Below are 21230 nucleotides of genomic sequence, written 5' to 3' on the forward strand. Positions count from 1 at the left end.
AATCAGGAGGCAGAAGATTATCTGACTCAGCCATCCAGGTGTCCCCAATAATGCACTTTTTTTTTTTTTTAAAGATTTTATTTATTTATTTGACAGAGATCACAAGTAGGCAGAAAGGTAGGCAGAGAGAGGAGGAAGCAGGCTCCCTGCTGAGCAGGGAGCCCGATGATGCAGGGCTCGATCCCAGGACCCTGGGATCATGACCAGAGCTGAAGGCAGAGGCTTTAACCCACTGAGCCACCCAGGTGCCCCCCCAATGATGCACTTTTTAAGGGGAATTTATCTGGACATTGGGAAGGTCAAAAGATAACAAAACATATACAAAGAAACCCACGTTCAAGCAAGCCGTTGTTTTTAAGTGAAAACTTTGGGGGATAAGCCTAAAAATATTCTGAAGGTGGTGTACAGTTTTATAGTAGCTATGAGAACTTCCAGCAGCTGGCCAGTTTCTTCATATCAGCGGCCATGACTGGTGAATGGCATTTCCACGAAAAAGCTTTGTCATCCTTGTCTTCCTTCTATAGGCCTTAGTCTTGTTTCCAAATGACCTTCAGTGAGGGTGTAACCTCTAGGGTTAGTGTCATCCATCTAGGCAACGAGACCCTGATGAACTGTAAGGATGTGTGAGTACAGATCATGGAGTGAATACCAATATTTTGGAGGTTTTTAAGAAGATACTTTAATTTTTGCCCCTAATCAAACAGAAGGGTTTTGTCATCTGGTTTACATTCAAGACCTAGTTGGCTAATCTTTCTGAGAAACAAATTTTCTTCAGGGTTAAGAAATCTCATCATGAGACTTGAGATATACTGGTTTGGAAAGTTTCCTCAGTTTTTCCTGGCTTCGAAGTCCCCGGCCTCGTAGTGGGGTAAGGCCCATTGGAGGCAGATGAATCTGAATAACGAGAATAAGAATAATGATAATATTAAGAATTATAATCATTACAGCAGCTTATATCCGCTGAGGATTTACTAGGTACTGTGCTCTTTGCTAAGCTCTAAATCTGCACTGACTCATGAATCCTTAAGATCCTTATACATTAATCCTTACAATAATCTCATAAGGAATTAAGATAGTATCTATAGATGATAAATGGAGGCTCAGAAGTTAAATAACTTGCTGAAGCTTATATATACATGAAGTGGTAGAATCGGGATTTGAACCCAGATCTGATTCCACAGCTTGTGCTCTTCTTTGTCATATTGCCTGCATGGAGGGAAAATGACCACATCACATGGTGAGATGAGAATCCAAGGAAGGCGAGAAAAACAGTTTGTGTACAAAGCTGTCCTGGGCATAGTGGGAAACTGGGACCCATCTAAATGCCTACTAAATGGCTGCTGGGTAAATTATGGCACATTCTTGTAACAGGATACAGCAACAACCACTTAAAAAGATGGGAGGCAGAGATAGCCAGAACACATGAAGTAAAATAAACAAGCAGCAAACAGTATGCCCAGGATTCCATGTAGGTTAAGAAAATGTATGTACACGAATATAGAAAAAAGACAAAGGTTATATTGCCCAACTATTAGGTTGAGCCAGTACAGTATAAAATTATTGTTTTTGTAGGTTAAGAGTAGAACAATGGCAATTTCATATGCCCCAACCTAATAGTTACAGTGGTAACTTCCACAGGGTGAGAATTTTGGACCATTTTCACTTCCCCCCCTCATGTACTCCTCTTTAAAAATGCTAACAACAAACCTGTCTTTCATTAAAAGAAAAAGAAAAATATTTCCATAAAAAAGATGAAAGTCAAAAAGAGAAAGCTATATAAATATAAGCTGGCTTTCCCTTCTAATGTGGGAAAGTTGTAAGAGTAGGAGAAATCCGGCATTCACTGACATTTTAGTTTGTTGTGATGGGTTGGCGGCATGCAAGGATAGCTTACTTCCAACATGCCTCCCACAGAAGCTCTGGACTTCTCGGTAAACACAAACCCTCTTGGTACACATTCTTGGAAATAACTGGGTTGGTGAGGATAAGTACCCACCACAACTTAGCTGAAGTCACACTTACTGGCCTTGGATAAGGAATCTGGTAATGCAATCCAATTTCAATCCTGGCTGTGCATTCATCTATGCACTGTTTAATCTGGTCTGTGTCTGTGAGCTATTAAAAGAGAAAAATGGGTGAGGCTCTTAGCATCTTTCTAAGGTTCCTCATATACAGGGGTACATCTTCAACTTGCTCAGTTCACCAGCCAGTAAATGAAATGTTGAGAATCTGAAAAATCAAAAGCAATTTAATATAATATTTACTGAGGAGTAAACATTTAAAAAGTTATTGCAAGAGGTGGGACGCCTGGGTGGCTTAGTTGGTTGGACGACTGCCTTCGGCTCAGGTATCATCCCGGAGTTCCTGGATCGAGTCCCGCATCTGGCTCCCAGCTCCATGGGGAGTCTGCTTCTCCCTCTGACCTTCTCCTTGCTCATGCTCCCTCTCACTGTCTCTCTCTCAAATAAATAAATGAAATCTTTAAAAAAAAAAAAAGTTATTGCAAGAGGTAATACCAGCACACAGTAAAACATTATTCAAATAATACAGAAGGATATAATATAAAAACGAAGTCTCCCTTTTACCTTTGTCATAGTTCCCCTTCTCAAGGACAACAGTTATTGGCAGTTTTTTGTTTGTCCTTCCAGGGATATTCTACGTAGATAAAAGCATGTATGTACTTATTTAGTTTTTTCCCCTTACACAAATGATGGCTCACTTTGTTTTAAATCTTGCTTTTTCTCCTAACAACGTGAAGCTTCTTCTGATGTACACAGCTGCCCATTCTTTTTAATAGCTGCACAAAAAATTCCAACATAAGGCTGTTGTTATAATTTAATCAATCTTTTCCTGATGGACATTTAGGTTATTTCCAGTCTTTTGCCATTATAAACAATTCTGTTATGGATCCCTCTAAAATTGTTTTTGGCTTCCATGCAAATATATCTAAAAGATAAATTCCTCGAGAATGCTGGGTCAAAGGGTATTTGTTCATGCATTTTAAATTCTTACAGATATTCCCTCTAGATTCAAAGTAGACCCTCTAAGAGGTTGTACCAGTTTATATTCCCACCAACACTGAATGAGGATTCTTCACATCCTCCCCATGTTGATCAAACATTAATCCAATTGTGGCAGCAAGTGCTGTCTAGAAAGCCCATAAGTAAGATATCAGAGAAAGATCCACATCTTCTTTTGAACTGTAAACTGCCTTGCTCACTGGTAAGGGGAAGAAATGGCTTTTTAAATTCCCAAATAGTCAATTCGTGGTAGTCCAGTTTCAAGTAAAGGAATTATAAGTTCATTCTGAAAAAGAGAATGCCAGGTAGAAGGGCAGAAACTCTTTCATTCCAAGGATGGAAATTGGCCTGACACGTGGCTCTGCAAGTGGGCCTCAAAGCAGAGCTGGGATTGCACCAGTCCCAGATGACACCCAGTGACGACTGTACCAGCAAGGCTTGGAAATTCCAAGGCATGCCTGTCTTATGGTAACTTCTGGAGCAGAGAAGAGTTCTGGGAACTGCAATGCACAGAACTACAGCTGGGTCCCTGGGGGCAGAGGCTCAGCTCTCAGACTTTTGTGCTTCTCAGAATCTGTTGCTCTAATATCCACATTGGGAACAGATTTCCATATTCTTCTTTGCCCATTAGGATTTCAGAGCAATTCACGAGATACCTTTGGATTATTATTAAACTGTTACAGCAAGTGAAGTTCCCAGAAACTACTTATGTCTGCATAAGGGACTGGGGAGAAAGAAGCTCCTGATAAAGATATGTATGGTTATGGGGGCTGAGAGATCCTGGGACTCCAGCTGTCCTTCTGAACAAGTCGGGGTTAGGGTTCTCCAGATTCAGTCGTTCAGAGTCTGCCTTCATGATTCTGCTATATCCACACACCATTTATACTAATATTAAACTTTTTCTTTAAATGCACTTTCTCAAAAATAAATAAATAAAGGTACTGCCTCCTAAGCATAGTATCTGTAAAATTACCTGATATTCTATTTTCTTTCTAATACACGGCAAAACAAGTACATATCTTAAAAACCCATATATCTCCTTCCCAGGCATACAAAATAATCTCATTCACGTAGCATCACTGGCACATACACTTCCGTCTGGCTCACACCACACCGGGCCAATTCAAGCAGAGGCAAAGGAAGGACTGATTACTGCTGTAACTGAAAACCCAAGGGTCTTGAGCAGTCCTCACATGAGTCAGCCTGAAAAGGTTTACTGGGCCCATCCTGCTGTGGTATCTCCAGCACTGAGCTAGACACAGAGGCCATGGCCCCTGCCTTCAACTATCAAGGTTACTACCTGGGCAGAACAACTCTGATGCATGAAGCTCCAGAAAAGGCACAGAGGCATGTCATCAACAGGGTGACTACTGTAAACGGCTACATAGGAATTCAGAACAGATTTCTGCTGGGGGCTGAGTGAAGGTAGAGAAGTTGAGGAAGACTTCCTGGAGAAGGTAGTCAAGCCAAAGTATTTGTAAATGCTCATGAATTTAGTGACAACCACAAGGCAGGTCCCACAGGATATATAAGAAAGTATAAGACACTGTGTGTTCGAGGAACCGACAATCTGGTTGAGGAGACCACAGCAACAGAAATGAAACAAGAAAAGAGGATGACCAGCTCCTCAGGTGTAGGCACAGATTAGTGGTCTCCCAACTTTTTTTTTTTTTTTTTTGAACCCCATGCTCTTTATTTCCAACTTTTTGATTATCTACTCCTTTCAGTAAAACGTTTCTGAGCTCATGGCTCCCACTAAATGCACTTATATTGACTTATAATATACTAATAAATTAATTAAGTGTACCCATAAGCTCATAAAAAAACACAGAACAGACATTTTCAATACACTCTGGTGTGTGGCACAAAAAGTCGGAGAAGCTGGAGGTCAGAAAGGCAGAGATAAGCTTTATAAGCAGGTTGGTTTTATGAAGCAGGGAGGCCTCAGGGCTTCTGAGAAAGAGAAGGTACTGTAGGGTGGGAGGGTTTCTTTTGTAGTGCTTACCCCAATTGCAATTTTACACTGCTTGCCATCTAACTCTGAAACATCTTTGAGGGATCCTGTCTTGGTTTCACTCATTTTATATCCTCCATGTCTAGTCCAGTGTTTGGCACAGGATGGGCACTCCCAACACTTGCTGACTGAGAGAATGAGAGCAAACAGTTGCAGAGTGGCCACAGGAGCTAGAGCAGAAATAGGCAAACTGGAAGAGGGAGGTGTCCTTGTGGAAGGAGGAGTTCTGCTTTGGGTCATCATGCCTGTCGTGAGCTCCTTCAGGTGGCTGGTGAGAGGCTGAGGCTGGGTATTCAGATATGGGAGCTGGAACCAGAAAGTGGCTGCATGATCCCTGGGCCTCAGCGCAGAGGGCTGACCTTCAGGAGATCCTTACAGCCGGCCAGAGGGTGTGTGGAGAAGACAGAGCCAAAAAGGATAGAGAAATGGGGGTCAGAGAGGGAAAAGAGAATAGATTGTTAGGAGATTTCATGAGGGGAACAGTGACAGCATTGACTGGGAGATCAATAAGAAGGAGGCAGGAAAAGTCAGAAGCTGAAAGTCTCTTTCCATGCTCAGTGCCAGGCAGTCTTCATAAGGCGCTAACAGCTAATGCTTTATAGTTGGTTGGGATGGGTCAAATCAAGCCTCTTACAGATGGTCTTTGGCTCCCTGGTGTCTGGGTGGGCAGTTCCATTAAAGTAGCTAATGGAGGCACTATCTTACCCAATTCTGTGGTCCCAAAGGGCAAACTCAGTCTGCTAGCCAAAGAGGCTCGAGTTCAAAGTGAAGTTATGAAGGGAACCCTGTGTCTTAATCCTATTCTCTTCCCTCTGAATGGATTTATATTTGGAGGCCTTGAATAGTTTATGAACTGGAAACAAAAAAGTTTAACTGCACACCTCCTGTGGGAGGGGGTGGTAAGAGGCACAGTGGGCAAGGAACCGCTCCTCCCCCGAACACCCTCCCTGGCCTGGCTTGTGTCACCTGGCTCATGGGGTCTTCTGAGGACGCTGAGCCACTTACGGACTGCACTGAGACCTGAAACAAATGGAGAGAGAAATCCAGGCTGGGCTCTGCTTCCCAGTCGTTGAGCAAGCTAGCTGGGCTGTGCCTCTGCGCCCTTCCAGCCCCATACACTGCCACTGTGACCTGTACAGCTCAGTCCCTCAGTTTTCAGATGAAAAAGAAAAAACATCCCAAGAAACTGCCCTCCTCCTTACAATCTCCAGTTGGGACCTACTTACATTTTTGTTTTTCTGGAACAGTGTTCTGGCTTCATTTAATATGTACTGTTTTTCTTTAATGGTGTCTTCCATCTGCCCTGATGCCGCCTGCCATTTCCTCGCAAGCCTGAAAATTCTGCGGTAGAGGCCAAGAACTTCTTGTCGTGTTGCTGTTGTCATCCTCAGACCCACCAAAATAGAAGAGGGTAAATTTGCATGAAAATTCAATTTGACAGTAGGCAGCTAGGCAGATGTACCTTTTTTTAATCAAGCCCTTTAATTAGTCTAGAAATAATTGCTCTTTCTCAACAGATCTGTTTGGTAGCACTGCCAGAACGGTGCTGTAGGAATACCAGCGATCTCTCAGCTGTCCTTGTATATCATCCCTTGTATATACATGAAATACATGGCATATACAAATGCCATGACTGCCATTTGTACAAACACAGTAAACCAAAATTCAAATGTGCTATACCTTAAAGCAGTAAATTCTTTACCAGACTATATTAGGTCTGATGCTTTTTGTGTGTATTTTTGTAAAACTACAGCACTCACCAGAGGACCTGGAAAAGGCACATTTCAAAAAATTAAATTTTCTAGTTAAGTAACTTGACTTGCATGCAGGGGTTGAAAACTCAAGCACCTCTAGGGCCTAATGAGGGAATCTGGTTGGGTGGGGACAGTGGCCAAATGGAGAGGATGTTAATTGGCTCAGTTGGTTGGGCATCTGAATCTTGATTCCGCTTGGGTCATGATCTAAGGGTTGTGGGTTCGAGCCCTGCGTGAGGCTCTGCACTCAGTGCGGAGTTTGCTTGGGATTCTCTCTCTCCCTCTCCCCCTACCCTCTAAAATAATAAATAAAATCTTAAAAAAAAAAAAAAAGAAATGAGGGCCTAGGGATACCAGATTTCCTGATACTTTAACAATAGGTAGCAATTCAGATTTTTAGAATATGAAATCTCAAAAAAAAGACATTATTTTGTTCTTTTTTGAAAGTTTTTGTACAATGAAGGCCAAACAAAATGGGTCTACAGGCTCTATTCTACCCAGAGGCTGCCAGGTTGTAATCTCTCTTTTAGTTCATCGTAACCTTACTGAAAATCTCTCTCAAAATTGCTGGTCTGCTTCCTCATTCACATAAGAACCATATAGTAAGTACAACTGAAAATCTTTCTGGTGACTGAAGAGCTTGCGGCCTCTTTGGGTTTTTACTCTGAAACATTAGTTTTAACTTCAGAAGACTTGGCTAAGTGAGTTCCAAACTAAGTATATCCCCCAATGCTAATTGCATTTTTAAAGAATAATTCCTGAAAAAAAAATTAAATTTGTCAGCTTTATTTTTATTATGAAATATTTCAGGTATGCAAAAAGATATAGAGAACTAATAGCCATATATTCACAGTGGATCTTAAAGAATACATTACATATATACTTGTATATACCCCCTTCTAGTCAAATTTCCCTTCCCCTCTCCTAGAATGAACCATTATCCTGAACTTGTTATTTATCTTCTCACAGATAGCTTTACATTTAACATTATACAGTATTGCTTAGCAAGTTTACAACTCTTATACCCTTGACCCTTGAACAAGATGGGACTTAGGAGCACTGACCTCCACGCAGTCAAAAATCTGTGATTTGACTTGTGACTCCCCAAAAGCTTTACTGATCGCCTACTGTTGATATGAAGCCTTAGGAATACCTAAGCAGTCAATGAACACATATGTATGTATATGTATTATATGCTATATTCTTATAATGTAGTAACAGAGAGAAAGGAAAATGTTATTAAGAAAATCACGAGGAAGAGGGGCACCTGGGTGGCTCAGTCGTTTAGTGTCTGCCTTCGGCTCAGGTTTCTGTATCATGACCCCTGCATTGGGCTCTCCGCTAGGTGGGAAGCCTGCTTCTCCTCTCTGTCTCTCTGCTTGTGTTCCCTCTCACTCTGTCTCTCTCTGTTAAATAAATAAGTAAATAAAATCTTAAAAAAAAAAAAAAGAAAAGAAAAAGAAAATCATGAGAAAGAAAAAATACATTTACAGTGCTGTTCTGTATTTATCAAAAGAAATCTGTTTATAAACAGATAAACCTGTTTATACACAGGTAGACCTGTGTAGTTCAAACCCATGTTGTTCAAGGGTCAACTCTCTCTCTAAGGTATTATGTTCTTCGGCAACTTGCTTTTTTTTGCCCATGTTCATCTAGGTTGTTACATGTAGCTCCAGTTCATATATTCTCAACACTGTAATTCAGTCCACTGTTATGAAGATATCCCAGTATACTTGTCTTTTCTCCTCCTTTTTACTCATGCAAAAACTTCAGCCTGTTTTATAATTTACTTCTACATCTAGAAGAAGACAGAAAAAAAAATTCCCACTATTAGAAGATCCTGATTAGTCAGATTTTAGAGAATGAATACTGTACTGCCTTTAACAAATGGGTAGGCTGGGAAGACAAGGACAGATTTGGTAAGTGAGTAAAAGGGCCAGGCACTGGGACACCTCATTATGAGTACTGGGCTTTCCTCAAACAGGCTCATCGGAATCAGGAAGTAAGCCGTTTGGAACAGAACCCATTTCCAACCCAAGGGGGAGGGGTAACATGTGGAGATTATATGCTTTAGGATGGTCCTGAGCTTATGAGAACTTAGGCAGCTGAATAATGCAGATGGAAGCTGGAAAGAGGTATATTTATCTAGACAGAAATTCTAAGTACCTGCAAGGAATTTACCTTACAAGAATTACTATATGATTGCCCTTCCTGACCCTGGTGATCTTTCTTGAGCAACGCAGAATGAATCACGGCTTAATCATTTGCTGAAAAGCTTGAAAGCACTACTTCACCCAATTCAAAAGTTAAAAGTGAAAATTACAATCAATACCGATTCTGACGTCCATGATGTCTCCCAAAAAAATGCTTAGAAGAAATTTGTAAAAACCAAGAGAGAATATCATGCTTTGTGGCTAGTCGTAATAAAAATCGAGATGATGAGATGATGACTTTTCCTGGTAAGGAAACAGGTTTCTGAGTTTCTGGTTCTCCCTAAAACTCCATGGTTTCATATGAAAATACGTGAGTCAGTTCCTGTGAGGAGCAGGGATTCTGTAACTTCTATTAATGATTGCTTCACTTCCCTGTCATTAACAGATGAAACTTCCCTGACTGCATGACACTTGAGGAAAGTGAAGGAGGTTGGGCATATTAAAATAGCAGCAATTGTCTCCAAAGCCTGACTTTCATTGGTTTCCTCCCACGACTCCAAAGAACCACAGCTTCAAACTGTAACTGATCATACACCACAATCAGATATACAAGCCCTGCAATTAGAGTACTCAAGGTAAGAGTAGTACTAACAATTGGTACTTAATAGGACTATTTTCAAAACACTTTAATTAATGTTTTAAATGTTCTGAAAACTAATCCTGAAAGGAGATAAGTCTCCTTCTCCAACATCAGGTGACCCAGAAAACCCAAGTCCCAAAGATGTCCAGAGACAAGGGTCTAAAGCTGTCTTCCCCATTGTGTACTATTAGCCTAGCTTAATAACACTTCAAGTCTTCAGAGAAAAGACAAGAAAAATGCCTCTTTTGTTATTTTCTTATTGGATTTCTTTCAGTTCTTTGAGGGAATCTTGTTCTTCTTACTTCACGGGTGCATAACCATGTTGTTCCCCCTTTCTAGAAGGCTCTCTCCTGACCTCCTCCTCCCTTTTACCTGACCAATCCCTACTCATCCTTCAGTTCCCCAAACATGGATGTCTCCGAAAACCCTCCCCTCACCCCTCACCACATGCACTGGATCAGGTCTCTGTTGAACCTTCCTGTGGATCCTTGAATTTCTTCTTTGTAGTACTAATCATTTAAGTAATAATGGATTGTTAGTGTCTGTCTTCCCCCTATTGAATCTCATGTTTATGGGGACAGTAACCATGTCCATCCTATTTACTGCTCAATTCTGAGTACCTAGCTGTACTAGCTGAGTACCTAGCTGTACTAGCTGAGTACCTAGCCTATTTACTGCTCAATTTACTGCTCAATTCTGAGTACCTAGCTGTACTAGCTGAGTACCTAGCCAGGCGTATAACTGGTATTCAACAAACATTTGCTGAATAAATGAAAATATCTAATGATACAGAAAGCTTGGGATTCTAGAAACAAAACTGACCATATAAAATTTTTTTAAGCTCTTTTTCCTTTGGTTTATATTTTTGTCTTTGTTCCTAGGAACCAGACTGTTCAGAGAAAGTGCCTTTTCCCTGAGTTTTCCTTCCAATAGATTTAATGGCTTGAAATCAACATTTATGCTTTTGAAACTATCAATGATCTCTCACTACTGGCGCAAAGCTGAGGCAGCCCCTTTTCTTCACTAATCTCAAGGGTTGATCTGATGCAATGAGGTCTGCTGGGATTTTCCCACAGGCAACATGAAGAATATCAAACTGTCTAGAGGACCACCTTTTTTTTTTTTTTTAAGATTTTATTTTTAAGTAATTTCTATACCCAATGTGGTGTTCGAATTCACAACCCCTACATCGAGAGTCACATGCCTCACTGACTGAGCCACCCAGGCACCCCTAGAGGACTACATCTGACCCACAGTCTCAAGTTGCCATTCGTTGATTCCCTTTTTTTTTTTTTTTAAGACTTCATTTATTCATTTGAGTTAAAAAGAGAGAGCGAGAACAAGCAGGAGAAGAGGCAGGGGGAGAGAGACAAGCAGGATCTCTGCTGAATGGGGAGACTGACACTGGGCTCGATCCCACGACCCTAAGATCATGACCTAAGCCCAAGTCAGACACTTAACCAATGGAGTCACCTAGGTGCCCCACGAAGTCAACTATTAAAGAATTCTTAAAGTTTTGTAACTTTTATTCTGAGATTAACATTTCATCAAACTGTTTCATTTTACTTTCTTAACCGCAAAACCCCAGAATGAGGAAAGGTAAGAGATATGCAGTGTCCCTGGGAGGAAATGGGACTGAAAACTGGTCTTTTCTTAAAATCACCCCCCATATAAACACAGTACCAAGATAAAATTCACTAACAAGCATCTGCCAACTGCAGCCTGTGCCACTAAGCAAAGACTGACAAATGTTGCTGCTAGCATATTTTTGGCTTCTGGTCAGTTATGAGATGTTACCCCTACAGCAGGTGTCCCAAAGATTGGTTAGGAAGGTGATTTTTTTTTTTTGGATGTACAAATATCTTCCTATAGTAATTCTGTTAATGTATTCTATAGTCCATCAAACCCATAATTTAAAGCGATCTTGATATAGCAATATAGAGCTTCCTTTAAATAAATGTATTACAAAAGTTTTTAAAGCTGGTTTAAAATATGAGTAATTAATACTATAAATTGAGATAGAGAGGCTGAAAAACAGAAGTTTCAAAGCTATTGCTCTAAGGCACTCGGCTGCCCTGCCTTGGTGTTTATTCTGGCTGAGCCATCCCAGTAAAACGCCTATTTTCTGCTAGCCACCCCACTGCCCTTAGTAGACACCTATTGGCTCTCAAGCTTTTCTGGGGGAACCTTTTTCTCTGCTATTATCACAGCCAACCATTACTATTTTGCACTTTCATTGTGTCTTCTTCTCCAGTCTCTGAATTCCTGGAGGGCTTGGCCTGTTTTGCTCATTAGAATAGTGATAATAATACAACATTTTGCTTTGTACCTACTCTGTGCCAAGAGGCTTTGCTAGGTGCTTTACATGTTAACTCCTGAAATCATCACAGTTCTTTAAGGTAGATGACTACCATTATCTCCTTTATAAAGGAGGAACCTGATGCAGAGAGGTAAGTAACTAGTCCAGGGTCACATTAGCTGTTAAGAGTGGGGCCAGGGGGCGCCTGGCGGGCTCAGCCCTTCTTCCTCTGAGGCAGCTGCCTGTCCGTGATAATTATGTTGCACATCAGCTCCTTTGTTTTTTGTTTTTTTTTTTAAAGATTTTATTTATTTATTTGACAGACAGAAATCACAAGTAGGCAGAGAGGCAGGCAGAGAGAGAGAAGGGGAAGCAGGCTCCCTGCTGAGCAGAGAGCCCGACGCGGGACTCGATCCCAGGACCCCGAGATCACGACCCGAGCCGAAGGCAGAAGCTTAACCCACTGAGCCACCCAGGCGTCCCTGCACATCAGCTCCTTTGAAGGAAGCTGTGCCCTTGGCGGGACTGCAATGCTCTTTGGTTCCCTGACACTCCACAGGGAGCTAACATCATAGAAGAGGCACCAGGGCTCATTACAGTGCTCCCACTCTGCAGGCCTGACTGGTCCCTCCCAAGCATCCATCCATCAGTACCCACTGGGACTAGGCACAGGAGATTCTAGGGATAAACAATCTTAAAATCAAGCAGCTATGGTCCCTTCCCTTCTGAAGCTTACGTTCTAGTGGCAGAGAAGACGAGACACAAGAAAAAGACAATTTCTGGTGGAGGTATGTGCCCTCTAGGAATGAAACAGTAATATGATGAACAAATGAACAGGGGCAGGGTTATTTTATTTTGGGTAGTTAGTGGCATTTGAGTCCTGAGTAACACGAAGGAGCCTATTAAAGGGAAGGGTTGAGGGAAAGGTGCTTCGGCAAGATTTGTGGGAACCAACAAAGGCTATCAGATTAAAACATCAGTGCAGCCAGAACCTGTCTGGGAGGTGAGGCCACAGGTGAGCAGAATCCAGCACAGGTGGGGAGGGTAGGTCCTGGAAAAGAGTTTGGTTTGTAGTATAAAAACAAAAGGAAGACACTGGCAGATTTTAAGCAAGCTGGAGTACTATGGTCTAATTTAAATCTTTTAAAATGTGCTGGATTTCAAACTGTATCTTGCATATGGTGAAAAAAAAGTCTTGCCTAATGCCATCTAATTGACAGGAGAGTTGGCATTAAGAGCCAATAAAGGTACATGATTATTTCCTTGACCAAAATCTTTCCCATTTTTATTTTGGAGTAATGGGGAAATAATCAATCTAAAACAAAACAAAACAAAACAAAACACACCACCTACACACCCTTCTACTCTATGGTAAGTGGAAATAGTGAAAGGTCTGGGTAGGCTCCAAGAACCCACTCTACACAGCACATGTAGGCACGTGGCATGTCCAGATTTAGTGTTACAGGAGGCTTATGCGAAGATATGCTAGTATTAGGGGATTGACCCATTTCACCCTTTTCCCCACCTTTGAAAAGACCATCACAGCATGAACACTGAGGAGTTGAAGAGCAGAGACTTTGAAAATTCCTTCTCCAGATGAAATTTATAGAAGTATGACTCTGGTCTCAGGAATGTCAAAATTCCCAGTGTTGGACTCTCATGAGGCTTTGCCTTCTACTTAAGAAAAAGTGTTACAGTATAAACAAGGGACAGAAAAGGCAATGGGAATTAACTGCCTTTCAAGCCCCAGGTTGAAGGAAAGGCTCCTTCCATTCTTTCAGTATCTGCTCCAAGGTGGAATTTTTTTTTTTTTTTCTTCTCATAATGAATGTGATATAGTTAAATTTCTCTCCCAACTACTTTATGATCGGCTGGGTGGGTGGGGGTGGTAGAGATAGTGAAACACCTGAATGACATCACTGTCTTAGGTGTTCACTGGGCACCCACGCTGGCCTGTCCCTCTCCCTGCTGTCCCATCTCCTTAGATCTAACACCCCTTGTCTTTGTCACACGAAGGTCCAAATTCACAGAGCTGAAATGTTCTTTCTTTGCCTAGCTACTGATTCTTATCCTTGAACTTCCCCTAGTTTTTGCAGGGTGCCTCCTTCATGCTGAAATGGGCAGGCACCTCCAGCACACTTGTGTCATACTGCTCATCCTATTCTATCCTAAATTTCTGTTTGGCTTACCTTTCTTCCTCCACTATGTGTGTTTGGGGGAAGGATAAATTAGAAGGTTAGCACTGTGCCTCATTCATCACACTCACAGGCCTGGTACAAAGTTGGAGCTTGAAATATACTTATTAGAAGAATAAATTTACACACACAGAATAGTCACCAGTAACACTCATTATCATACGTGGTGGTAATTTGGACCACTATTTAAAAATACTAAGTAACCCACACAAAGATGTTTTCAAGAGTGGTGCTATCGGGGCTCCTGGGTGGCTCAGTGGGTTAAAGCCTCTGCCTTCAGCTCAGTCATGATCCCAGGGTCATTGAGCCCCACAGCGAGCTCTCTGCTCAGCAGGGAGCCTGCTTCCCCATCTCTCTCTGCCTGCCTCTCTGCCTACTTGTGATCTCGGTCTGTCAAATAAATAAACAAAATCTTAAAAAAAAAAAAAAAGAGTGGTGCTATGGGGGTCAGGATGAGGAACTTAAGACTGTTATTTGGGGAGGAGGCCTTCTCAGTTCCATCTAAGGCAGTATGAGATACACAGTTAAATTCTTTAAAAGCCAGTAATGGTTGGTGCACGGAACTGAAATGATTTACTGTATTTCCATGAAGCTTAGAACCAAACATATAGAAAAATGTGGTTCTGACACATTTTTTTCTTGGAAAAAAAATTCTTCTGGGGAATAGATCCATTGCACCCAAATTATCACCCAAACCTACAAAATTGTAATTTAAAGCTTCTGAAATTTGGAAAACCTCTAGGGAACTGAAATGCTCTCATAATGCCAAACCAGTTTTTCTTGCCCCGGAAAGCAGAATAGAGAATGACTGTCTTGGTTTTAGGCATTCAGAGTTTTTCCACATAGGCAAGGAACAGAAGATACGATGCAACTAATGAGCAAATGGGTTCTGGAATGTTCAGGGTTTGAATTCTGACTATGTTGGTCAAGTCTTTCTGAGCCTCAGTTTCTTAAAAAATGAAAAAGGGTAACAACAGAACCCTCTTCAAAGAGTGGTGATAAGGATTATTCATGAGGTAATCCATGTAATCACTTAGCATTAGGAGCTAACAAAGGCAAAAGTTACCTGAATAGGAGGAAATAAAGAAGAAACCATGAGGCCTCTTTTATTCAAGCTAAGCTTTGTCTGCAGAGGAGGGCAAAGAAGCACGAGGCCTGTTGGCGAATTTATTGCTTTGTGATAGTAATGGATTTTCCTAAAGCTGTTTCCCTCTGATCATTAATAATCCCTGTACAGTAAAGGGCTATTGTTCTTCAGTATGAGTAAATAACCCTGTCAGAGGCACCGCTTATCTTCAGACCACAGCACGTACTTCTTACTGGAAATATAATGCAGGTGCCAACATCGAAAGCATGCCCAGACTTCCCTTCCTATTTTTTTTTCCCTTTATCTCTTACTCCTTGCTTATCCTTTTGTGTGTTTTTCTCCTACATCTGTTATATATCCTACTTTCTGGTGTACACCCATACCCTATACGGTACCATCCTTACCCAAATCGAATAACCTTCAGCATAATCGGTGCTCCACACATCTCTCTCCTGTATCCTCTCTCCTCTTCATTAATAGACAGACAGTCACAGACACACCCAATGGACTCGTTTCCTGTCCTGGGCTCAGTTTTTGGTTACTAGAATCCAAAAAGGGAAGTTTAAAGCCACACATTGTTTTGCAAATCTCAGGATATGCTTGTGTGGTGTACTTAATCATACCACAGCTATTCTCTGAAACAGCATCTTTCTACACAGAAAGTGACAATATGGTGTGTCAGAGATAGGAGGCAGGGAGAAGGTGGATCGTGGTTTCATTTTACTTAAAGGAAAGGAAATTAGGTTAGGTCCTGTAAATGGGAAATCTCCAGACCACAAGGAAAAACCAAAAATACTGATGTCTGAAAGACTTCTAAATTATCCCAAACAAGATCATAGGAGGCAAGTATGCTCATTCTAAATATACCAGCATAGGAGCACATGCAAGATTATACTTGTAAGGGGAACTCCAACAGGCTTTTGTAACCAAGAGAGATAAGCTCTTTTTCCCCTTGGAGACAAATTCTAAATGGAAACCAAGTTTTGGACCCCCAATTCAAAAGAAATGCAAGTATTTCCTTATCTGCATATTTTAAGAGACAAAGACAAAGGAAGGGTCAGTCAGAGGTAGTGAGAACTAGTTACCAGAAGTAGGAGGAGGTGTTAGACATGTGTGGGGGTGTGTGTGTGCTGGAAATAGATGAAAACTAGGTCAATGCTAAAAATCAACCCCAGTCATTCATTCATAGCTACCCAGGATTTCACCCCTTTATAGGAACTGGGGAAGTCCAGAACAAGAAACACTTAGGTTTAAATTAACATTTAAATCCCTCCTTAGTGATAATTTCCTAGGGAAATTGATTAGAAAACCGACAAGAGTTTTGGTTAGAACATTAGATACAGCTGGAGCTTTCTAGCATCTGACCCTTGATCCAACCATCTGATGAATAACCTCACCTTGCTTGAGTTGGGGGTCTCTGCCCTCGGAAGAGTTTCTAAGTACCCTCTAACTACCAGATAAGCAACTTTTCCATCTGCAGAGGCGACGGAGCTCCTTACTAGATAAAATTCCTTGAGAGTAGGAGCAATGACTGCCCATTCTTACATATGTGCAACACCTGGCACCTGGAGTACCCTGAAGCTCCTCCACTCTAGCGCTGGCCAACACAATGTATTTCAATGACGGAAATATTCTATAACTGCGCTGTTCAACAGGGTAGCTAGCCACTGGCCACATGTGGCTACTAAGCACTTGAAATATGGTTACTGCAACTGAGGAAGGACCTGGCATTTAAATTTTTATTTAAATAGCTACATGTAAAAAAACAAATAAATAGCTACATGTAGCTAGCTAATGGCTATTTAGAACAGCACATCCCTATGCCAAGAATTGCCAGTCAGATGCCCACGGGTCAGACAGATAGTTGAAGAAGAGGAAGGTAATAAAGATGGTGAAGAGGAGAAGCTTACAGGCTTTAGCTGACTATTGCAATGTAGAAACCTCAGGCTAGTTTTGCCAGATTGTCTCATTTTTCAAATGAAGCTGAAAATCTGAATTTTGATGTCCAATTTTTAAATGTTGGTAAGTAAATTTTAAAAAGAATTTAAATTTAAATCATTTTGTGGGATGAACAATATGTTTGCATGCAATATCTCTAATCTCTAATTTAGGCCAACCCCTCCAGCTCAAAGAAAAAGACCTTATCCAGTATCACTGCTGGTCAGCAGCAGATACAAGACTGAAACCCAGGCCTTCTGAAACTTCTTCTGATCTCTTTTCTAGATTTTATGAGATTAACCATATCTGCATCGTAGTTGGCAGTGGCAGCAGCAGTGGGACAAAAGCCCCTTTGTCAGAACTGTTGAAGTCCATGACTAGTATCTTATGAATAGTGTCCCTACCTAGCTATAATCATATAGTTGGCCCTATGGGCAAAGCTCTGTTATTAGGAGCCAGCAGGACACAAAGAAGAACTAGCCCATGGGGAGTCAGACATATGAACAATTAACAAGCAAAGTCAGGCTTGCTGTAATGGACACAAATCACCTGCGCATAAGTCCAAAAGCACTGACAGCTGGAGTGGAAGGGAAGGAAGGGATTTGACCCAGGGCTTAGAGGATGAGCAGAAGCTGGCTACTGGGTGGTAAGTCTCACTGATTATGAGAGTGTGTCTCACTATTGTGGGATATTAAGGGAGACTTCTTTTATCTCTGAGGCCTTATCTGTGTCAGCGGTCTCTGCTGGCTTCTCTTCTCTGGGTAGCCTCTAAAACCCCTCTATTTATTTTCTCTAGGGACTGCCCCCCCTGACTTGTATATCTAACTTCTCGACAAATTCACCTGGATGGTTAATAGACTTAGCAATCTAGTATGTTTCAAAGAGAATGTAGGATATTCCCTCCCAAACTGTTTTCCCTTAGGAGTCATCCTTGGTTCCTCCTCTTCCCATACACTTCACATCCAATCCGGCAGCAAGTCTTGCAAGCAATACTTTCAAAATGCATTATGAATTTAATTATTTGCATTTCCACTGCCACTACCCATCTCTCCCTTGGCCTACTGTAGCAGCCTCCTAATAGGTTTGCCAATGGCTACCCTTCTCTATCTAGCAGGCAAGGGATTTTTAAAAAATGTAAATCAGGTGACTGCCCTTCTCAAAACCCTCAGGTAATGTAACAGCCAAACCCTTACCTTGGGCTAAAATGCTATGCTTGACCAGGCCCTGCCATTTCTCCATCACAGACCACTCTGGCCCTTGTTCTTTCCAGTTCCAGCCACCTGGCTTTCCCACCGTTTCCTTCCTCAGAACCCTTCCCGTTGGTTCTTTTCTCCACCTAGAAAGTCCATTCCCTAGCTTCTCCCTTTTCTCGCATCTCTACGAAAACTGGCCTTGTCTGAAAAGCCTTACCCGAGTTACTGACCCTCCTTCCATCTTCTACCCCTTCACCCGGCATTATGGTTTTCGGGGACATGGGGCACCTGCTGATATCTCACTTTGCTGAAATCATATCCTTACTGATTTACATTTTAATTTTCTTCTGGACTCGAATAAAAAGACACGGAGCAAAGCCTCCGTCTTGCTCTTGTTTGTGGACCGAGGAAATAAGCCCGTTCACACTATCCTAGAAAGTCTCTGTAGCCTCTACCGGGCCTCTTTTGAGTCAACTTTCCTCGGCCTGAAGCCTCTCGCTCCCGGAACTGCCCTTACTAACCTCCCATTTATATTCAGGGATCCAAAGGACACAGGAAAGTCTCCGATGGACCCAACGGGCATCTCAGCGTCGCCACAACAGGCCTCCGCTTCCTGGCCCTCAGGCCGCTTTCCCTCGGCAGGTTCCCAAGGCCAGTGGCGATGACACCGAGCCGCCCTCGCGAGGCTGGGGTCACACAAGCACGTCGCCTAGCAACGTCGCACCCCCGCCCCCACCCCATCCCTGCCCTGGGGAGCCAACCCCTTCCCCCAGTCTCCCGCGCCTGGAGTCAGCGCCTCCATCCCCTACACTCACTCTGCGTCAGTCCCGCCTTCCCCCACCCACAGAAGTGCCGCAGCCTACCGCGGGCCAGGAGGAGGCGGTGTCGGGAGCTTAGCTGAGCCGCGGCCGACGACCGTCGGGCAGGTCCGGTAGGCCAGGCCGGACTAAACCACCGGGAGGATATCTGTGGGAGCATTAGTTTCAGGTCAAAGGTAGTCTCGAGTTTCTCTGAAACTTTATACTCTAACCCACCTTCCGCCGTATACGCAACAATATAGCCAACTTCATCCTCTCCCTAGTTTCCCTTTACTCTTTTCGTTATCCTATCCCCCTACTCCAGCCCCCCTAAAAAAATGGTCCAGTCCAGCTCCTCCTAGCCCTCCCTCAGCGTCCCGAGGTCTTTGCCCTTACTTGGCGACGGCTTCGTACGTCTTTGCGTACGTCGTGACGCAATCTTCCACCCATTCCTCCCCGCCCCTCTTCTATTCTCCCTCCTGGAGCGGGCGGCCTGCGGGGTTACCGGAAGTGATGATGCAGGAGGCGATGGAGGGGGCGGGGCTTGGGGGCGGCCGCCGCCGGTGGGCCGCAGATGAAGAGGAGGCGGCGGCAGTGGTGGAAGAAGAGGCGGCGGCGGCGCGGGTAGGGAGCCTGGAAACGCGAGCGGGGATGGTAGGTGGTTTGGACCCGCCGGGCCGCCGTCGTTTCCAGAAAGGGTTTGACTGGAGGAACCTCTGGAGCAGCTGTGAGTTTGGGGGGGGGTTGAGGAAAAGCGGGGAGCATTGAGAGATGAAGGGGCGGGGGTTGGGTACCTTCGAGAAAAAGGGGGTGGAAGGGGAGGAGTGGAAATCAGCTCCTTGTCTGGACTGGTGCCTTTGGAAGAAGAGGCTGTGAGGGGAGCCTGTGGCGTGTCAGCCTCAGGGCTCAAGAAAACTTACCTACTGTCCCTGCCTCCTCACCGCCAGCACCCCTCACCCCAGGCCTGGGAATCTAGGGGCTGGAGCTGCCCTGGCGAGGGTCGCAGGCTCTGGTCCTCTGGCCCGGGTAAGCGCTGTGAGGTAGGAGTCCAAGCGGGAGGTGGTGGGTGAATCTCCAGCGCCCTCCTCCCTCGTTTTCCTCCCCACCCCCATCTTTCTCTTTAATCATTAACAGCCTTGGAATTAAGGGGCTCAAACCTGAAGGCCTTTCTGTGCACCTTTGCTATAAACGATAACCATCTGTGCCTGAGGTAATGGGGCTGGAAGCTTTGCCTGTATCCTGTATAGGAAGTGGGACGGGGTGACAAATGTATTTTTTTTTCCATTCTCCTTCACCCCTTACCTTCCCCCATATACACCCCTCGTTTCCACCTCAGATCTCCATGGCTAGGTGGTAATCATGGTGTTTTTTGTTTTTGTTTTTGTTTTTCCTTTATGGCACTTGGTACCTTGGTTACCTCTTTTGAATTTGGTGTTCAGCCTCTTTCCCAGATCTTACTGCAAGCTTTGTAATACTTCAGTTACAGGCTCTGTCACATTGGGAGTACCTCTCAATGCTTGGTAGCTCCAAATTAAGATGAGCATTTTCTCTTATGAATACTGGAATTCCAAAGCCCTTGCAGGGATTCCTAAATGGCATCATAGCCCAGGAATCAAAGTCTCTTGTTCTAAATACTTTATGTGTGAGGAATTTACATGTTGTCAACTCTTTCCAAAATGATTTGATGTTAGGCTAATTCTGGATTTCTGTGTTTCTCTCCACCCACACTTCATGATGCACTTCAGAGAACAGAAAACCCCATATTACTTTTTGTTTCTGCAATTGGACAATAGCTCTTTTATCTCTTTCTCTGTTTGTGTGTGGGGCACACAAGTCTTCAGTGACACATTTGGCTTGTGCTGATTTCTGTCTCTTTAGCTGATTGTGTATAGATGGGCTTAAATGAGAAAATGTGATCTGTTTTGTTTTAAAAAAGAATATAAACCAATAACAGAAAAATTATTTGAAGAAAGCAGAGAATGATTAGAAAGATCTCTTTACTGATATTCTGTTGGTTTAAAAAAAAATCAAGTAGTGCTCTTTTAGCTTGTTGTAGGAATTTTAGAGTGAAATGTAATGATTCCTATTTTGGTATTGATGTTTTCTTTGGAAGTCATCTGTTGAATGTGGAACTGTGTTT

The 21230-nt window shown here is 42.9% G+C and overlaps 2 protein-coding genes and 1 long non-coding RNA gene across 22 annotated transcripts in view; 1 reads left to right on the plus strand and 2 right to left on the minus strand.

Annotated features, from left to right (window-relative positions):
• Positions 1 to 659: 659 nt before the first annotated feature.
• Positions 660 to 20173, minus strand: LYRM1 (LYR motif containing 1). Of its 18 annotated transcripts, none has more exons than XM_032843993.1 (6): positions 19487 to 19585; positions 19109 to 19259; positions 6261 to 6409; positions 6040 to 6054; positions 2023 to 2115; positions 660 to 894 (listed from the first exon to the last, which is right to left on the minus strand). In XM_032843993.1, exons 1-6 carry the CDS (start codon positions 19538 to 19540, stop codon positions 778 to 780), a joined length of 579 nt encoding a protein of 192 aa, XP_032699884.1. In that variant the 5' UTR covers positions 19541 to 19585; the 3' UTR covers positions 660 to 777. The 18 variants fall into 18 exon arrangements, 17 of the variants coding, with proteins under 17 accessions (XP_032699884.1, XP_032699887.1, XP_032699886.1 ...); XM_032843996.1 differs by having other exon boundaries at positions 19157 to 19259; positions 19487 to 19579; XM_032843995.1 differs by lacking the exon at positions 19487 to 19585 and adding an exon at positions 19328 to 19405.
• On the minus strand, positions 8421 to 10865 carry LOC116859020. The gene is made up of 2 exons (XR_004381073.1): positions 10307 to 10865; positions 8421 to 10201 (listed from the first exon to the last, which is right to left on the minus strand). It is a non-coding gene; the product is annotated as an uncharacterized LOC116859020 (long non-coding RNA).
• DCUN1D3 (defective in cullin neddylation 1 domain containing 3) overlaps positions 19627 to 21230 on the plus strand; it is a 36952-nt gene continuing 35348 nt past the window's right edge. Inside the window, exon 1 of one of the 3 annotated variants that reach the window (XM_032843992.1) lies at positions 19627 to 19714. The gene's annotated coding sequence lies outside the window, so the exon portion shown is untranslated. Of the gene's footprint in view, positions 19818 to 21230 lie in introns of all 3 variants that reach the window. The other 2 variants (XM_032843991.1, XM_032843990.1) reach the window with 2 other exon arrangements.

Source organism: Lontra canadensis, unplaced genomic scaffold, assembly GCF_010015895.1.
Source record: "Lontra canadensis isolate GAN:19392208 unplaced genomic scaffold, GSC_riverotter_1.0 scaffold146, whole genome shotgun sequence".
NCBI lineage: Eukaryota > Metazoa > Chordata > Mammalia > Carnivora > Mustelidae > Lontra > Lontra canadensis.

Bases quoted from the DNA above. Each gene is read 5' to 3' on its own strand.
- LYRM1 (XM_032843993.1), bottom strand. From the start codon at position 19,540: ATGGGTGGAAGATTGCGTCACGACGTACGCAAAGACGTACGAAGCCGT. The intron at 6,410-19,108 runs GTGAGTGTAGGG...GGATGACAACAG, and splicing joins GAAGGCGGGACTGACGCAGA to CAACACGACAAGAAGTTCTT. The intron at 895-2,022 runs GTAAGTGTGACT...CTCGTTATTCAG, and splicing joins AGATTCCTTATCCAAGGCCA to ATTCATCTGCCTCCAATGGG.